A 19,172-nucleotide genomic window follows, 5' to 3' on the forward strand; every position below is an offset into this window, starting at 1 on the left:
TATTTTAAAATTATCTATTAAAAAAATAATTTTTTATATTTTTAATACATAAAAATAATAAATAATATAAAACATTTTTATAATATACTTAACATATATCTTTAAAATATAAAAAAATTATATTAAAATATAAATACACATTAAAACTAAATTAATTCACATCAATTAATCTAAATCTAAATATTATTAATTAATTTTAATAGTTAATTTTAATTTACAACTAATATTTTTATTTATAATATTATATTAAGGTAAATTATATGGTAAAGATGTAAGTTTACAGATTTTTCTTTTTATGGGATGAAAGAGAAATTGAAAAAGATGAGACCTACACTTTAAATAATAATAAAATAATCAAAAATAATTATAAAAGGAATTTATTTTCTCTCTCTATACCATTCAATATGTATAGTAGAGTGCCCCTTATATTAATATCTACAGATCACATCTTTGGCCACAGAAAAAGAGGGGGTGAAACTACAAATCACGTGTGAGAGGGTTCAGTGGTCCACGAGACCACAGCTCAATACACTTAATACACACTTATCTGGGATGGACGTGAAAGTGAAATGACAAAAATAGACGTGAAGATGGAGCTATTTCTAATATTCTGTTTGACTATTATTTGTGCTTTGCCTCCATTCCATGATCGCTAGTGACTAACGAGGAGCCGGTTTTCTTTTTTATGTTTCCAAAAAGAATCTTCCAGCACACCGCCATTACATTAATATTGTGCATGAATAATTTTCGTCGAAGAAGAATCAGAGCTCGTTCCTTTTATGATTTTGATCATCAGCGGAGAAGGTACTCTTGACCTTTTCTGCAGCTGACTTGGCAGCATCTTCCACTGTGTCTTTGCTGCTTCCTAAGCTCTTTGCCACCGCTTCTTTCACCTTCTCCCCTGCTCCCTCTCCCTCCTTATCTCCCACTCCTCCTCCGCTTCTAAAACTGCATTTTTTTGTTGTCATCAATTCATCATCATCATCACTTTCCATACATCACATCATTAGTCCACAATAAATATTCTTAATAATTACGCATACATGAGAGCAACAAAGAAACATGCAGCACATGTTACAAAATAATATTATTTTAAGAAAAAAATGTTAAAACACCAACAGGTTTTATAATTACCTATTATCAATTAGTTATTATTAATATTTTTAATAATATAAAATTAAATTTAATAATATAAAATTTTTCATTTTTTTTTATTAAGTGGTGAATAAATTTTAATAAAAATACCGTTAGACTTTCTTTTATTTTATTTCTCCTCTAGGCGCCTAGTGTAGCTAGTTGATTGATAATCTAATGTGAAGAGAACTAGCTATACAATATCCCATCCTAACCTTTGTTAAAATAAAATATGTGGCTGATACTTTGAAATAAATGAGGAAACAAGCATGCTAATAAGAAAATGTTACTTACTCAATGTTGGGAGGAAATAAACGCGTATATGCATCATTAGCAAGGGCCTTGAAGAAGCCCCAATACTGGGTAACTCTTGTAGTGAAGAGTTCAGAATAGATATTGTAGGCGTCTCTAGGACTCTGCCACTTCCACAAACATTGTTTTTGCTTCTTATTATGCTCTTCGTTATTGGCGAAACAAGTAGAGCACAAAAATACCAACATGCACACTAAGAAAGCAGCAAAACCACTGCCCCGTCGCACTTTAATTTTAATATCCATAGTGATCCAATTCGCTGCAAACAGAAATTAAAGGCCATTGCCATTTAAATCTAGTAAAACAGAAAGTAAGTGCTTCACGTACTTACTTCCTTTCCTTGACACGTTTGTGATTTGCACCAACACGACGCCGTTCGGTGCCCAAACGTGGCTTTTCCGCGTTGTTGACGCTTCTATGCACCAACACGTTTCACTCTTCTTTATATTAATAGTGTACACTTCATTATACGCCCAGCAAGGTCCATTAGATATATATATTAAATTTTATCAGATTTTTTCTAAAATAATATATAATTTATTATCTATGATGTGTTAATTTTTAATGGAATAATAATTTAATAAAATGTCATATAAATAAATTACATATTATTTTAAAAAGGATGATAAAATTTACCATAGAATATACATCCCATTTTCGGCGACTTCATTCTAACAAATTCATTTGAAAAGAAAAATACAAAGAATAGATAGCAAAACCATAGATTTTTTTTCAATGAGACAATGACTTCTCTGACATCTGTCCTGACAAACTCCTTTGGAAAAAGAACAAAAACAAAATTGCAAAATACAAAGAATAGCTAGCATTGGGTGGCGGAAAATAAAGCCGGTTGGTTATACTCATTCTTTCATCATTCAGTTCATCACCTACCTACTTGACAAATAGAGCCTTCAATGTTTAAGACAGCAAAGTCCATCTGAATACAACCTCTCACTATATAAAGCAACATCCATTAAAAGGGTATAGAATCCCTTAAGGAAAAATAAACGAATAAGAATTTTCCATTAGCTATACAGCAAACTAAAGAAAAGTTTTGCGGGTGGATCAAAAGGGGTAAAAGATCATCACACTTAACCAACAACACTGCTTACAAAAATACAAACAACATCAATCACCACCACCACCTTCAATTTCCTGACATGGGAAGAAATGTTTTCTTTAGAGAAGAATACCTATAAGGTTACTGGAGAGGATAAGATAGACATAACTACACTGGAATAACATCAATCTTGGAGGTATCTTCACATCTCAAAACAATACCCTCAAGGCTTGCCGGAAATATACATTTCGCCCATTGGCACCCGGTCGTCAAAGGCTCAGGCGGTGGCACAATCATAAGCACATTGTCGTTTCTTTGAACTACGCCCATTACACTAACTGTGCTACCTTCTTTGATGTACCTGTAAAAAAGATCAATGACAGTTTCATCAGAAAATGAAAATCCATCCCCATCTCGGGATATCTCAGCTTCAACATCTTAATGCGTTTTGCTGCCATACAATGATTATTATCATGAGCATATAATGCTTAACATGAATGGTATTTTCAAAACCAGATGATTATTGGCCAACTCACGGCATTACTAGCAACAATTAATGGTATCACTAGAAAAAAGAATGCCTAGCTTCCATTCTCAACAACAAATGCAGCAGGATTAAGTGTTTCATTTTACACCAATTTTACCCGGAAAATTTCAACTCTTCAATAAGATAAAGTACATTACCCTTCTTTTAACTGCATTATACGATCATCACTAGAAAGCTTTCTCTCCCCTAACCATCGAAGAAACTCAGGGGACATGTCTTTATTGGCTGGATTGACATCAATTACAATAGAATCATCGACATAAGGCGTCACCCTAGCACCATAGCCTGTTTTAACCAAAGCTCTCAATCCAGATTGGAAATCAGATATGTAAAAGTCCACCACATGCCTCTGCATTGAATAAAAGGCAAGGTAATAATATTAATGGCTTTATCACAATCATCGAAAATTAGATGGGAAAAAAAGTTGAAAAGAAATAACCATTTAATCTGTATAATGAACCAAAGATCTTCACTGAAGATTATAAGGAAACATGAAGACATTATAAAACTGTTCACAGGCAAAGTATTTTCTGTCAGAAAGCATAGTATCTAATTCACTTCCATGGCCAATGCACATCAATAAGTCCTCAATAGTTATCAAACTTAGAATTTAGCAATCTGAAGAAAATGTTACACACACCAAAATAAAGACAATTACCTCTGCCGATCTGAGTCCCCATGTAAAACGGCGATGTTTTGGATTAGCTGCTTTTGAATCCCATCCTCGATATTCATATAAACTTGTAGATGTATATACACATCTGGGAACTTTTTGGAAAGAAGACTCCAGTGGCACATTACCGCACGTAACCACCTTCAAAAGGCTCAATATATCATTGGTCTATTCCGTCAGTTATGCACATTTAACAACATAAACAAGAACCGGAAAGATAGATTTCTCGATATTCTTTACATGTATATCACTTATCAGGCAACCCCAATGGGGGAATGAAGAAATGGATAATAGAACATGCACTTAATGTGTGTGTGTATGCGTGCCTGTTTTCTCGAGTCTATATATATGCTGCATTAATTGTATTATATATGCATATTTAAATACTGTAATACATACCCCGGAGACCTTCACAAATTGCCCATTCTTGGCAGTTCTAAGCTCTGCATCTGGATAGCGAGAAATGAAACCAACAATGGCTTTCCTCCCGCAACAACTGTTCCAAGTAAACAATGCAGCGACAGCAGCAAAAAGAACAACTACAACAATGAGGAGAATGGCATTGTGAACAGCTCCAAGAATGAAACCTCCGGCTATGAATCCCATGACAAAAATCAGAATCACAGACCACAATATCGGCTTGGGGAAGTTCCTCCTGAAAGAATACTCATCATCAAGGCTGAGAGTGGTCACAGCTGGATTGTGAGCTATAGAGGAAGTATGTGACTTCATAGATCCTGTAGACTCTAATGGACCAGACACCTTCCTTGGAGCCCCAGATGAATTCAGTGGACCAGATGTAATTAGACCAGTTGTAGGAAGAACCGGTGGAATTGGACCAGAGTTTTGGCGTGTAACTCCACCAGATTGAGGGCCAGATGACTTCTTAACCGGTTCCCCATGTTTGTTCAGTGGACCAGAATTGGTCTTCTTCATTGATGCTGAAGCAGACATGCCTCCAGCAGACAAGTTGCCCGATGTAACATAAGCAGAACGAGCTGCTGCATTTTGCATGATAGGTCCAGAATGTGAAGCGGCACCTCCAAATGATCCAGTTCTTGAAGGAGCACTATTCAGCGGACCGGATTTTCGAGATTTAGAACCATCCATGGGGATATCAAACATTTTCCCCAATTCTCCGGACTTCTTGATGTCACCACCAGTATAAGGCATGGCAACTGAGCTCATCGTTGGAGTCCTTTCTTTCGGCTGCTCAGGCCGGCCCGATACATATAAGCCGTTGCTGAGCTGATGAGATGGGAATCTGGAACCCATCGATCTCTCTTAAAAGCAGCCCAAAAGAGGCAACTATCTAAAGAACCGAAGCGTTATGCTGATAGGATGTTTAAAGTAATACTGCAAAACAGTCAAGACAATCAAAAGCGATCCTTAGCAATAATTCCAGACTTCAAAGTATCCTATTATTCTTCATGTGTTCCCAAAACCTTTGAAATAAGCCATATTTTTTCCCAAAATGATAATTGTCATATTCAGTTTCAGAAACCAGAATTAAAACTCGGAATAAAAGGCAATAGAATCACAATGCTGGGTATACTGGTACAAGTTGGCCGTATTAGTTCCATTTTCGTAAGTTATTTAATTTCGATGTAATAGAGTTTGCTAAAACGATTACTAAGAAGAATTACTGAAGACAAAATGAGTCAAGGAAACAGGAAAAACAAGATTGAAGTCGTTTGCTTGAATCCCAGGAGTTAAACCTACACAATAGAACACGCGATAACTCTATATATATGAGCAATCAAATAAAATCCACTCATCGAAGCTCACTTCTAGGTTCTGTCTAATCCGTCCAAATAAATAAGGAAAAACGAATGTAGAAACTTGTTCATCAGCTCAAATTAAAATATTTCAATTCAAAGCAATCTATATGCAAAGGAAACAAAAAAAAAAAAAAACTAAAAAATGATGGCTTAAATAAAATATTGGAGAAGCGAGGAGTTGAATAGAAAAAAGAAAATATTTGAAGAGAATTAAAGAGTAATGTTAGTGGATCTGAAGAAAAGAGGAATGTGGATCTCTGGATCTGGGAAGGAATGGCGAAATGGATAAGCCTCATTCGAATAAGATCTATACGATTTGTAGCAGCTGGCTTACCTAAAGAGTAAGATTGCACAAGAACAAGAATCAGCGAAGATGAGATCCCATCTTCTTCACTGAAGTCGCCATATCTCTCTCTCTTTCTCTCTCTCTATCTCTCTGTGTGTTTCTCTCTCTAAGCAGCAGGCATTGGCAATGGCAAACCAACAACTTGTTGGGAATAAGACACAATTCCCCCTTGAGAAAACACCTTTGACAGAGAAATAAAATAGACACAATCACAACACAAGAATTTAACGTGGAAACTCCAATTACCGGAGAAAAAACCACGGCCGTTGTCAAATGACAACCAGAGAATATCACTATGTGAAAATTGTTACAACACATAGACTTCTTTCTCTCACCGGCACCCCAGTACACCCACACTCTTTCAAAGCAAATATCTAACTACACCTCACAACACTCTCTAATCAAAGAGTACAGAGGAAAAGAAAAATCAGATACAAGCTTAAAGTGTTTCTGACTGGTGCAAAAACAAATGGAGAACTTAGCCTCATATTTATAGCCTAGGCCACCCACTCCATTTGCTATCCTAAGCAATGTGGGACTAATTCAACCAAATCCTAACAATCTCCACCTTGATTGAAATAGTCACACATCTTCAGCTTCCATTGTCAACACCGACAATTCTTTGCTGCCATTGTCTATACCGACAATCATAGTTCAGAGAACTATCATACTCCACCATGAAAGTATACTCACTTGGAATTAGACCACTCCAAGAATTTCGCCTTGGTACAGATCGAAACCTTGCTGAAAATTCATGGTGCAACTTCCAAATTGGCTTTTCCTGGAAGTTCTTCAGCCATCGACCTAACTCCGCCACACACCTTGCATCTCAACGCCAACCAATGCCCGTGTGCAATTGTGGACCTGATTGCCACAACTCATCCTTATCCATGGCAGTGCGGTAATACCATGAGGATACTTCTTGTCTTCTAGAGAACATCATCTTCTCTCATAGAGAGAGCAACCAGAGATCTTCTCCTTCAACGCCTTGTGCAAACCTGATTGTATCAACACATCATTGACTTGTACTTGCCACAAGCCAAAATTGATTCTTCCATCAAATTTCTCTATTTCAAGCTTCACAGCACTTGAATATCCTGACATTGTTGCAACCGTATACTGGAATATTATAACTCAACTGTAGACCGTGCACTAGGAAGGGTCCCCAGGAAAGAGAGGTGGGTCACAATGGACACACTTAAATACCAAGTCTTTCCTTAGCCAGAACCTTTTCCAAATTGCACTCTCACAGAGTCACACTGCCTTCCAGCAACAACAACAGCAACCAAAGATCAACCTCAAGCCACAGGACAAAATTCTTTTCTGATGTGGAAGGTCAGACTAGGCTGCAACCACAGAGCATACTAAGAATAAATCCCACCGAACCGAAGCTCTGATACCACTTGTTGGGAATAAGACACAATTCCCCCTTGAGAAAACACCTTTGACAGAGAAATAAAATAGACACAATCACAACACAAGAATTTAACGTGGAAACTCCAATTACCGGAGAAAAAACCACGGCCGTTGTCAAATGACAACCAGAGAATATCACTATGTGAAAATTGTTACAACACATAGACTTCTTTCTCTCACCGGCACCCCAGTACACCCACACTCTTTCAAAGCAAATATCTAACTACACCTCACAACACTCTCTAATCAAAGAGTACAGAGGAAAAGAAAAATCAGATACAAGCTTAAAGTGTTTCTGACTGGTGCAAAAACAAATGGAGAACTTAGCCTCATATTTATAGCCTAGGCCACCCACTCCATTTGCTATCCTAAGCAATGTGGGACTAATTCAACCAAATCCTAACACAACTTAACTCAGCTCACTAATTAAATTAAATCAAATATCAAAAACAGAAGGGAGGTTAAAACTTAAAAGTGTTGAGTGAATACAGTCTCTCTCTCTCTCTCTCTCTCTTGAAACAGCCGCAACAACTGGTAGGTTGTCTCGTCCCGCAAAAACCACCAAACCAAGCAACATAATATAATTTCCTTTTATTATTTATTTATTTATTTACTTTCCATGTTTCATTATTATTAAATAAAATATTTACTCAACCAAACACATACACACAACATAAGACACAACCAACCAACTTCTTTTTTTTCTTTTCATACATTAATAAATAATAACCATCTCAATTCTCAACCAATAATTTCATCCTTCAAAACTCGTATTTTTATTTTTTGGTTTTACTAGCTTCAAACAGCTAAAATGATACTCATAGAGTCATAGTTTCTTTGCATTGTTTTAATTTGCCTACGATTTTGAACAGAAGCAAAAACAGAAGCTTCTACGTCTATCACAACCATTAGTTTAACGCTAACTATTTTTATATGGGTAACCCTAGGAAGACAATGAAATATGTTTACAATGAAATATAGCACGCACAATCTTCTGTGTCAATCTATACAAATTAACTTAATTCTCTGAAATATAGGAGTTTAACGCACCAGATTATACTAAAATTTAGTCACAAATGCGCTAAACTTTCGTAGAACTCGTCACGTTTTTTTATTAAAACGATACGAGATAGTTTGATTACAAAATATGTAACAATAATTATCAAATTAGGAATAGTTTTTTTTTAATCGAAAAGGGAGATTTTATAATTAGAAAAGTGAATATCCAATTCGATTCTTGACGATTATCTTAAAAGGATTATAAGATTCTTGACAAAAGAAATACCCAATTTGATTTCTGATTTTTTTTTGACTGATTAGCCTCTATGTAAAAAAAATAACATTAACTTTTTTTCACAGATAAAAGTAAAATTCAGGAGTCGGATTTGATATTTTTTTATAAAGGTCTCGTTATCTTTCGAGATAATTGTTAGGAATTGTTTAGAGTTTTTCTCTAATTAAGAGTATCCTAATTCAAATTTTTTCAAAAGGTTAGAAGGAAAAAAAAAAGAGTTTTTATGTTTTACTTTGTTAAAATACAGAAAGAGATAATTAATAAGGAATAGTGTAGTTGTAGCTAACGATTTTAAAATAGCAAGTAAATCCTGTCATAGTTCCATCTCATATAACCGAAAGGGCAACTTTAAATGGAAAAATGAAGAGATGATGTTAACCGGTTAACCCACAAACAAATCAATTTTCCCAGCGTAATGTGCTTCCAATAATGCAATATGCATGGGGTACACTTCCATCTTTGATTTACTTGACATCTTTTCTCTTTTTGATATATAGATTTACTTCGCATATTTATTTCATATTTGCTAGAGCAATATGCATTTTTGGCTATTCCAAGTCCTTTAATTACTCATGTGATGTACGTTTATGATGTATATTTATATGTTTTTTTTCTTTTTATACAGCTACAAAATAAGGATTTTTCTTTTGCATAAAAGATTACTTAACTAAAATATATTGGATTTAGATTTAATACTGAAGTTTTATATTTTCTATATTAAACTAAAGATTGCGGGTGAGGAATTTTTTTTATTAAAAAAATTTAAACAAAAAAAGAGAGATGTAAGCCTCTTTAGTTTATAAATCCTCACAGAAAATATTACAAATAAAACATCAATGTTAGAAAACTAATACCATTCGGTCAATAATTTAGCTAATAAATATTAGGCTACCTACTAAAAAATCCAATAAAATATTAAAAAAATCATTCATTAATAACTATTTTTAAAATTGTTTTTTATTTTTTTTTTCACAACTTTCCTTCTTCCCACCATTATAATTTCATCCACCACCATCAGCTATCACGCTTGCTACCATCGACCACCCTAAATCTTAAATTATAAACTTCTTAAATCTTAAATTCTTTAAAACTTTAAGTCCTGTTTTTTTCTTAATCGTTTTTATGTTATCTTCCAAGAAACGTTTTATTGATTCATTTTTTTAAAAGTTATGTTATTTTCTCAGAATTTTTATGTTAGTTTTAAGAAATATTGGGTAAATATTAAAAATATGAAAAAAGAAAAACAATAACCATTTTTCCGAGATTTTATTAGGAATTTTATTAAAAAAACACTAATATTGATAATTTGATATGATCGGATAGACACGGTTTAAAATTTGGAAACAATATAAATTAAATGGGGCGAAACCCAGAAGAGAGAGATTGCGGAGAGAAACACCTCTGAGTATAGTGAGAACTGAGAAGTGAAGCAATTCTTCTAGTGATATTAAAATATAGAAGAATAATATTATTGCCATTTCCTTCATTCAATACCAACTGTAATGTAAGTATATATGATCTGGACGACATTACACGTGGGAGCAAATAGTCAATTTTGGTGAATATAATACATATGTACAAATACAATCTACTTGTATTGGCTTAGCTCAGTCTCAGGTCAAGCCATGTAAATAAACAAATAAATAAACAAGAGAATAATATACTAGTTGCTTGCAATGCAACAAGAGAAGCAGGGTATGTAAGTGGTTGATGTAATTATTGATGGGCATAAGAAAGAAAATAAGGGGGATGAGATGTGTAGTATGTGTAATTTGTATATGAATGAATGAGTAGAGGCAAGTTTGCGTATCTCTAAAGACATATCATTGCTGTATGTGTACATTGTTTTGACTGTCGGAGTAGTCATACTATTGTGTGCTTCAATTTCATTTATGTCCACTTGCCAATAAAAACATGAAAAATAAATAAATTAATTCTGACTTTTTGATCTGCACACATTTAAATTTTTTATTTTTTTAAATTTTTAAGTCTAATTTATCCAATTTTAAAAACTCTCTCGCATGTATATTCGTATTAATTAAGTTTGAACATAAATGATTGATATGTCTAGATTTTAAAAAAATTAGAGACTTAAATATAATTTTAAATCTTTAAAAACTTAAATATTTGCAAATCAAATGGTTGTCCTTTTCTCTAAAAACGTTATTGCTTATTTTATTTTAATCTATTTACCAATTTGAAGAAAACAACCAATAATTACTAACATATATTCCGCTGCATATCTGCATATGGACATGGTATAAAACTATAAATAATGAAAGTGTGAGGCACGCTGTCTAATGTCTATATCCTTTCTCGAAAGTTTTTTTGTTTTTTATTTTTATCAAAACTGAAAATGAAGTAATAAGTTTATCTCATATTGTCACAAACTGGATTTATATATGTATTGTCTTTATTTATTTATTTTTTTGGTATTAATGTCTTTATTTATTTATTTATGCAAATAACTATAGGCGTTGGAATTATAAAATTTGCTCATAAAATTAAAAATGTATTTTTGTACTAAAAAAATGCATGTAATGTAAATGGGTTCGGCCCAATACCTGAACATTTATTTATGTAAAAAAAAAAATCCGTAATTATTTTATTGTGTTGTCCTATCCTGCATCAGCGCGTTACACTTCAGTTGTCTCCTAATTGTTCAATTTGTCTCCCTGGTTATGTTGGAGAAGAGGAGAGGCAGTGAATTGTTTAAATAGATCAAAACTAGAACTAATGATACACAAATTAATTTTCGAATGGAAAATATTTTGTTATATCTCAATTCTCAATTATACAAGAAAGGAGGAAGATATATTTGTCTAGTTATGAGAATGCGGAGGAAAATATATTTGTCTAGTTACAGTTTACATGCAACCTGATTATATATATCTTAAGGTAATCACTAATCAGCCAAAAAATAAAAAATGATATTATACTAGATAGTTAGTTAGATAAGATTAACTAGAAGCTGTTGTTATGGAGTTAGCTAGAGGATATTATCAGATTAGTTGGGGATGTAACACCATAATTGAATTTGAATCATTGCGAGAGATCTTGCGGAGTTTGTTCTGGGTTTGAATAAGAAAAACGCATAATAACTAGAATCCATTACATATATATATATATATTAAAGTATATCCATCCTGCTTGATATATCATAAGCAAGATTGAGCTGGACTGCTATTAAAGGATACCTCCATTAAGATTGCAATAACTATAGCTAACCCAAAATATACAATCTGATAATAAAACATGGTGACCTAATTAACAAGACAACTACCCAACTTCACCCATTTGAAAATTGAAACTTACATTGTTGCATATAGATATCAAACTTCAACATTAACATATAGTAGAACAAACATGGTTATTCTTTATTAATAATAGCAAGGATATTGTGGTTGATGATCTTTTGCTTACTTTTCCCTCCTACTATGAAATAAAATTAATGGACTGGTATTAAATAAGAGTTCAATTTTGATATATTAACAGTGTGAAACATTTTATATAGTTGTCCAATCGCATCGGTTCTTTTCAATTACCATTCACATGGTCAAAGCAATTGTGACAAGGGTAATTGCTTAATTTCTAAACTAATTCTAACACATTCAGTTTTTACGGACGAAAATAGAGGCAACAAGTGCCATAGCATAGCTAAAACAAACCAACCCTTCACATATGCTCATAGCTAAAATTGCTCAGGATTTTCACTTTGTTATGCTTGCCCTGCATTAACAATCATGTTCTTCGTTTTATTCAATACTTTATAGATGAAGGAAATATATTATATGTCAAAAGTACATTAAGTATTGGAGTATTAATAAATTGTAAAATTGTTATGGATTGGGTCATTAGGCCTTATATCATGTTATTAACAAGTGAAGCTTTGCATGAGGACATAAATGGGTTGACTTGACACATAGTCTTTGTCTTCTTTTTTCCGTTTCTTTTGTTCTTGGTGATCTGAGAGGCAGTTGCATACTAAATATAGAAGCATGAAGCTCATTTCCTAAGTTGCAACATATAAGTATTGCAAAAGGAGAAATAAAGCAAGAAGAATGTGGGAACTGGCAAACATAATCACTTGACTTCAAAATCAAGTTTAAGTAAACCAACTGTCTATAACTGTAATAATAGTAATGACTCTACAACAGAAGCAAATCGCATAACAGAACAAAATACCTGAACCCTGTATCTATGTAGCAAGCGAGTGGGACTTCATCTAAGCGACGGCGGTGTTGAGAATGGAGCCGAGGGTGCCCAAGACGGCGAAGGCGAGGAGGGGGCTGACGTCGAGGGTGTCGAAAACAGGGGGAATGATGTTGCGGAACAGGTTCAGGTACGGGTCGCACAGGTCTCTGATGGCGGACAGTGGCTGCTTCTCCCACGGGATGTTCGGGAACCAACTCAGTAGAACCCTAACCATCAGAACTCCGCTGTATATGTCCAGCCACTTCCCCAGCCCCGCCGCCACCACTGTCAGCGGCGTGTTCAGCGACCCGCTAGGCCTGTCCCGTAGCGACGCGAAGAACAGAGGCCCTACCGAAGACATGGACATGGACATCGGATGAAGCTGATGGCAGAAGGTTCTGAGGGCGAGTAGGGCCATCCCGAAGACGGTGGTGAGGGTGCGGGTGGAACCTTCCAGAAGGTGCTGTGCTCCCTCGGCGTCGCTTTGCGTGGATGTGGCGGCGACAATTAGGGGATTGAAGTTGCGGCGGAGAGGAGTGAGAGAGAGTGAGGGTTGTGTGTATCTGTGTCGGTATTGACGCAGGGGTGGGTGCGTGAGGCAGACCATGTGAGTCTTGGAAGCCATTGTTGCTGGGGAGAACGCCATCGCCATCGCCATCGTCATCGCCGTCGCCATCTGCGAATTAGGGATTACGGGATTGCCACCAAAAACCCAAACGCTACCTTCTTCCTCTTCCTCCAATTTTTTTTTTATCTCTTGCAGCCGCCGCGCTACTTCGAGTTTTATTAAGGTCAGCTATCAACTTCTCATAGCCATCTAACTTTTTTGGGTGCCAATAATTTTTATTTAGAAAAAGTCATTAAAAGATAGAAATTAGATAAAATTATTAAAAAGAACTAAATAGATAAATATCAAAAGAAAATACCACATAATTTTCATTTGTTCAATATTACTCAATGTTACACTTTCCTCTCTTCCAATTAAACCCATAGGTCTTATCAATATTCTGAAGAGTTTTACTACTTCTTAAAAATCCACAAGTAGAAAAACTTTGAAGGTTGATACATTTGATGGACTGCTTAATTTTCTATGCAAAACATTCCACTCTTAACTACTTAAAAGCCAATCGCTAGCAAAATCTTTAATTTAAATACCAGAATTTATACATGAGATGGATTTTTCCGTTTCAAAACTAAATTCAACTCCAACCACCTGAAGGTCTTGTTATTGTTATTAGGGATACTATACCAAAAATGAATAGGTAATGGCAATAGATAGTGAAACTAGAGAAATTAAAAATAGAAGAAAACTGGAAACACCTTGAGCAGAGTTGATCCCCATGCATGTAAAACTAGTGTTGCTTAAAAAATTGATAATACCAAACTACCAATACCAATAAAATAAACTTACAATTAGACGGACCTTTGCTAATTCCTCAGGTGCTGTCATACACAAATATAAAATGAATAGTAATAGTCTAATTTTCTTAGCGATGTTTTGTCATCCCAAATCCAATTCCAGTTCAAAATCCAAACCCTACCCAAGTAAATTTCCCCAGAAAAGCACATTAAGTTTTTTCTAGAAAGGAAGACCAAAAAAATAATTAAAAGAGCGAGCCCGAACAAAACTATGAGTCAGCGTAAGTTAGTAATTTAATCCTCAAAATCTCCAGCATTCTCCAATAAGTAATTCGCTGCCAATTGTTCATCCCGGTCACATGCCAAAAACGCCTCTATGACCGAGGCTCTATCAAATCCCAATGCCTCAAGCTGCAAACCATAGGTTAAAGAAACCAATCATTAATCAATATATACTAAGTGTGAACACAAGCGATACAAAAATCTTTTTAGACCTGTTTCTGCATCCTCAGTTTCAAAATATGGATAATTTTCAAATGGATTAAATACCTTGGAAACATAAAAAGCACTCAGTATATTCTTTGCTTAGAAATTAGGAAGATGTTTAACGAGTATACATCATTTCTTATATCATAATACAGTACGGAGAAAGACATACCCTTGCAATTGCCTCCTGCTCAGCTGGAGTCACATTGATGGCATGAGGCATGTCCTGCTCAGGCTGGTCAAATATATCACTGATGGAGAGAAAGACGGTTAAACTCTAAATTTAAATATTGTGTGTAATCAAAGAAAGGGAATAAACTCTTGGATAACATTCTACACTATCAGATATCAAGTTGACAAATAGAACATTACTTTCTTGTTAGATACGTGGGCAAAAATAACCAACAATTGAAATAATATATCAAGAACAACGATGATATGATGATATGAAGTAATGATAGTTGTAAGATGTAAAATAATGCAACAAGTTGATATGCTCACCCTTCAGAGCCCTCAACAGGTTCATTTATCAACTGTAGAAACTCGGCATGATGTTCTTGAATGAGTCTTAAAAGATTGGGATTCTGCTTTCCAAGTTCTTGAAGTACAGGCTGCAATAGAAAGTTGATTGATCTTTTAGTCACCAACCAACAAATTAACAGAAGTGAGGAAGGCAACGGAGAAAGTAAATACCTGTAAAATTTGTGGATTTGATTGCACCATTGAACGCAATGCTTGAAACTGAAAAAAATAAATAAGAAAGTTGCTTGAGAGTGATCAAAATAAAGCTTGAAGCTAGATGCAGATTAACAAGCAACTTATTTGCTGAGTCCACTCAGCAACATGGAAAAACTTGAAACTATATATGAACAACAAAAGTTTTGAAGAGCATTGTCTGGGCAATGCTTGTCAATCAAGACATATTTGAAATCATGCTGCATCCTGAGTAGCTATAATGATGTGTAAATAACAAAATAATTGCAACTGCTAAAAGAAAGCTTCACAAATACAGTAAGATAAAAGAGTATAATTAAAACGAAATTCAAAACATTAATTATTTGAGTAAATGCATGCAATGACCAAAAGGTTCAATGTGTAGACATGGCACAGCACACAAGTCAAGTTACATCAATACATCAAATTAAATATTGTACTTTAAGTTAGTGCAACTTGGGTATGTGGAACAACTATGCCTTCTAACATAAAGAACAAAAAATTGATGGAACAGCAAGCTCACCTGGGGATTGTTTCTGAGGAAGTCAAGAGATCCTAGTCCAGGACCAGCACCAGAAATTGTCTCCTGAAAATTTCAGATTGAAGTAAAGTACGGAGTAACAGAAAATTACTTTTGATGATCTGTTACTGCATAATAAGTTTTACCTGTGGAAACATATTTAAGGGAGATGAGTTAGGTAGTCCAGGAACTGCTCCAGCAGTGACCCCAGCTGTTTCAGTTGTCTGACTACCTGGGAATTGAGGAACTGGTACAGCAACTTCTGCTGCTTCGGGGATACCCTGCCCAGAGAAGCAAGGAAAGAAAGGTTGCTAAATCCAACAATGTGAACATAAATTTTAGCAGTCAAGATATCCAACAATGTGGACATACAGAGTACAAATAGTCTATAGCACGCTCTGGATTATTATAAGCTGCCCGAAGAGCACGAGTAACTGTATCTCTGTCCCAGTTGCCACCTCCCATGTCCATAATTTGTTGAATAGTCTGCTCAAGATTACTACCACCAACTAAATTTGAAGCAGCCTGACCATAAGTATCTGCAGACACGCTGCAAAAAATGATGTAGGAAAGCTTGTGAGTAGGCTTTATAAACAAGAAAGTGGAAAATGACAAATGTCTGAATTCCACAATGTTCAGCATCCAAAAATGCAGCATTATTGCTTACTATATGCAGCCACAATAAACCGAACAACAAAACTATGATCAGCCAACGTAAATGTCTCGTTACATGAATTGAAAATAACACTATAGATCTTCCTCAGAAAGACATTTAATAAAAGTATTTGAATTAAATCCTGTGCTGCTTTCAGTATTATAACATCAACTTCATAGCCAAATTGGTAAGAATGATAATTATCATGAAACTCACAAGGTAAAGACAACCAACAACGTGAACATTAAAATTCAAATTAGAACAAAGACATTTTTACTTGAATGTAATATGTTACTAAATTAGTGAAGATTGATAAAGGATAGTTCTTGTCATCACTGCTCAGTCAACAACTATTTTGTGGTACATTGGAATTAACTAATAGTATCTTTGAAAAAATCTAGAAAGGAGAAACCATACTTTGCATTTGTAGTTGTGACAGCTGGGCCAGATGTACTGTTATTTGCAGCCCTACAATACCAAATAAAATACTATAGGAAGTGACACTGACGTTATTAAAACGGACAAATTATCAATTTATTTTTTTAAAGACTCACTGAGTTTGTGCAGGCGGTTCAGGAGCAGGCGTGGAATTTGAGGTTGATACAGCTGCAGGTGGATTGCTGGCAGGCTGTCACACGCATGCACAACCACTAGCTAATACAAAGAGGCAAGGGCAAAAAAGAAAGGGAAAAAACCTCCAAAAAGCAATAAGATTGAGAAAGTAATATACCTGGGCAGATGAAGTCCCTGCTGAACCCAATGTTTTACTCTGTAGAGAAGTAAAATGCCACATGAAGGTTAATGGAGGTAACAGATGCCTAAACAAACAAAACATGAAGGTATAACAATAAAATTGAAAGAAATGTTTCTAGCTGACTTCATCAAATTGAAACAGACGGTATAATGGAATATGACAAGATCTAATACTTGGCATAGCATCTAGATAATTTTTTGGACCGCGATAGAACTTCAGTAAAAGCTTCCTATCCTTTTCTTTATCAAAAAAAAAAAGGAAAAAAGAAACGAAGCATAAAAATAGATCTCGATATTTAAAAGAATAAAAATATGAGCGCTGAAATCACAGTCTGAGATAACTTTTGAGGAAGGAAGGGTGTTATAATTTGAAAAAGTTTTCATGAAGGAATAAACTACCTTGCTAAGCATAACAACAAGAAAACCATCCTCAGAGACCTTGTTCTCTGCTAATGTTGTTTCATCTTTCAAAACCTTGCCATTGTGAATAAGCAACTGTTGTCCACATGGGTAATTATCTTTGCCTTGCACATCTTCTATATTCTTCTTGACAGCCATAATCTAAGGCAAAAATAGCAAGGAAATTATAGCTACTAAAATTCAAAAATTAACCCTCTTATAATCTACCAAACACCACATAAAGCCTGATAAGAAATCCAATTTCTAATGATATTAGAATCAACAGGCATATCCTCGGTGTCATGAAAAGATGGGAATAAAACATCTCAAAGCCATTCAATAATAAATAAATAACGTCAGCACCTGAGTATCACATCAAATCTGAAACAAAATCCTCAACAACAACAACAATAGTGTTGGCGAAAACATTAAAATGAAGGCATGCATTGCAAATAGAAACAAAAATGAAGTAAATTAACCTGAATTTTGAATAAAAACTATTTCGACAACGACAGTGATTTGAATTAAAAATAAAATAAAACAAAATAAAGGAGTAGACTTAGAAAATCTGAAAACAAAATAATTCAATCAACAAATCAAACACACATTTTCGTAACTGAAAATGGAAGATTGGGAAACGAAAAGGGAAATATTGATAGCGAATATTGTAACCAAAAAAGCATAGAGATAAAGAGAGAGCTGACAGTGTCGGATGGCTGAACCCTAATTTCGAAATGGCTGCCTTTCAAAGTCTTAACAGTGAGTTTCATGGCGGCGACTTATGGGAATGACGCCGGCGACCGGCAACGATCCGGCTCAAGTACGGTGGTGAGAGAGTGAGTGAAACCCTAGAGAGAGAAAACACCTTCGTCCGTTACTGTTGCTGCTGCTGTTGCACGGAATGAACGTGTCAACGGCACATGTAACACGCTCTTTTTCTATTTTCTTACTTTTTTTTAAATTGTTTTCCTTTTTCAGTTTAAATTCGCAAGGTGGCATCTCAATGCACGTGAATTAAAAACGGAGATAAGTATGTGTTAATTTGTAAAGTACTTTTTTAAAAAAAAAAATTAATTTGTACAGAGATCAGCATGTGTTATCATATTATCGTATGAATAAAGTAACTGTGTTTTACAATTTTTATTAACATAGTTATAGTTATTTAACGGAATAAATTTGAATAAATAATTATAATATTATTGTATTAAAATTATTCTTAACATTGATAGCAAAACAGAGATCAGAGAATCACCCTTTTGTCATGTGAATTTTCTATCATCATTACAGACATATGCCATATTTTTCAACAACAAAGCTAGCTCTATAAACAATTGAATTGGACAATTATACCAAAAAAAAAAGTTATAAAAAGAAACGTTCGTTATAATCTTAATCTTAACTATAAATATATTTATTATTTTAAAACACTAAACAAGTTTCTACACAGTTGAAGCACAAGAAATTAGGATGCTTGATAAAAATAATATAAAAAGATGGACATAATGGCATTAACATTAACATTAATATGG

General features: G+C 34.4%; 3 protein-coding genes and 1 long non-coding RNA gene across 6 annotated transcripts; all 4 read right to left on the minus strand.

Annotated features, from left to right (window-relative positions):
* Positions 1 to 361: 361 nt before the first annotated feature.
* On the minus strand, positions 362 to 1,926 carry LOC112795522 (uncharacterized). The gene is made up of 2 exons (XR_011880546.1): positions 1,429 to 1,926; positions 362 to 948 (listed from the first exon to the last, which is right to left on the minus strand). It is a non-coding gene; the product is annotated as an uncharacterized lncRNA (long non-coding RNA).
* A 346-nt stretch (positions 1,927 to 2,272) lies between these two features.
* On the minus strand, positions 2,273 to 5,990 carry LOC112795523 (uncharacterized membrane protein At1g16860). Its single transcript, XM_025837478.3, has 5 exons — positions 5,842 to 5,990; positions 4,126 to 5,082; positions 3,712 to 3,867; positions 3,191 to 3,402; positions 2,273 to 2,867 (listed from the first exon to the last, which is right to left on the minus strand). The coding sequence occupies exons 2-5, from the start codon at positions 4,999 to 5,001 to the stop codon at positions 2,675 to 2,677; spliced, it is 1,437 nt and encodes a 478-aa protein (XP_025693263.1). The 5' UTR covers positions 5,002 to 5,082; positions 5,842 to 5,990; the 3' UTR covers positions 2,273 to 2,674.
* A 5,046-nt stretch (positions 5,991 to 11,036) lies between these two features.
* Positions 11,037 to 13,693, minus strand: LOC112795527 (ylmG homolog protein 1-2, chloroplastic). 2 transcript variants are annotated; one of them, XM_072233792.1, is made up of 2 exons: positions 12,749 to 13,693; positions 11,037 to 11,238 (listed from the first exon to the last, which is right to left on the minus strand). In XM_072233792.1, the coding sequence occupies exon 1, from the start codon at positions 13,431 to 13,433 to the stop codon at positions 12,789 to 12,791; it is 645 nt and encodes a 214-aa protein (XP_072089893.1). In that variant the 5' UTR covers positions 13,434 to 13,693; the 3' UTR covers positions 11,037 to 11,238; positions 12,749 to 12,788. The 2 variants fall into 2 exon arrangements, with proteins under 2 accessions (XP_072089893.1, XP_025693270.1); XM_025837485.3 differs by lacking the exon at positions 11,037 to 11,238 and adding an exon at positions 12,026 to 12,292.
* On the minus strand, positions 12,626 to 18,632 carry LOC112795525 (ubiquitin receptor RAD23b). Of its 2 annotated transcripts, XM_025837481.3 has the most exons (12): positions 18,348 to 18,632; positions 17,644 to 17,805; positions 17,222 to 17,260; positions 17,046 to 17,119; positions 16,909 to 16,959; positions 16,209 to 16,386; positions 15,983 to 16,117; positions 15,840 to 15,902; positions 15,296 to 15,343; positions 15,104 to 15,213; positions 14,775 to 14,853; positions 12,626 to 14,527 (listed from the first exon to the last, which is right to left on the minus strand). In XM_025837481.3, exons 1-12 carry the CDS (start codon positions 18,411 to 18,413, stop codon positions 14,411 to 14,413), a joined length of 1,122 nt encoding a protein of 373 aa, XP_025693266.1. In that variant the 5' UTR covers positions 18,414 to 18,632; the 3' UTR covers positions 12,626 to 14,410. The 2 variants fall into 2 exon arrangements, 1 of the variants encoding a protein (XP_025693266.1); XR_011880547.1 differs by lacking the exon at positions 15,296 to 15,343 and having other exon boundaries at positions 14,099 to 14,527; positions 15,104 to 15,235; positions 15,813 to 15,902; positions 18,348 to 18,630.
* Between the last annotated feature and the right edge of the window lie 540 nt (positions 18,633 to 19,172).

Source organism: Arachis hypogaea, chromosome 4, assembly GCF_003086295.3.
Source record: "Arachis hypogaea cultivar Tifrunner chromosome 4, arahy.Tifrunner.gnm2.J5K5, whole genome shotgun sequence".
NCBI lineage: Eukaryota > Viridiplantae > Streptophyta > Magnoliopsida > Fabales > Fabaceae > Arachis > Arachis hypogaea.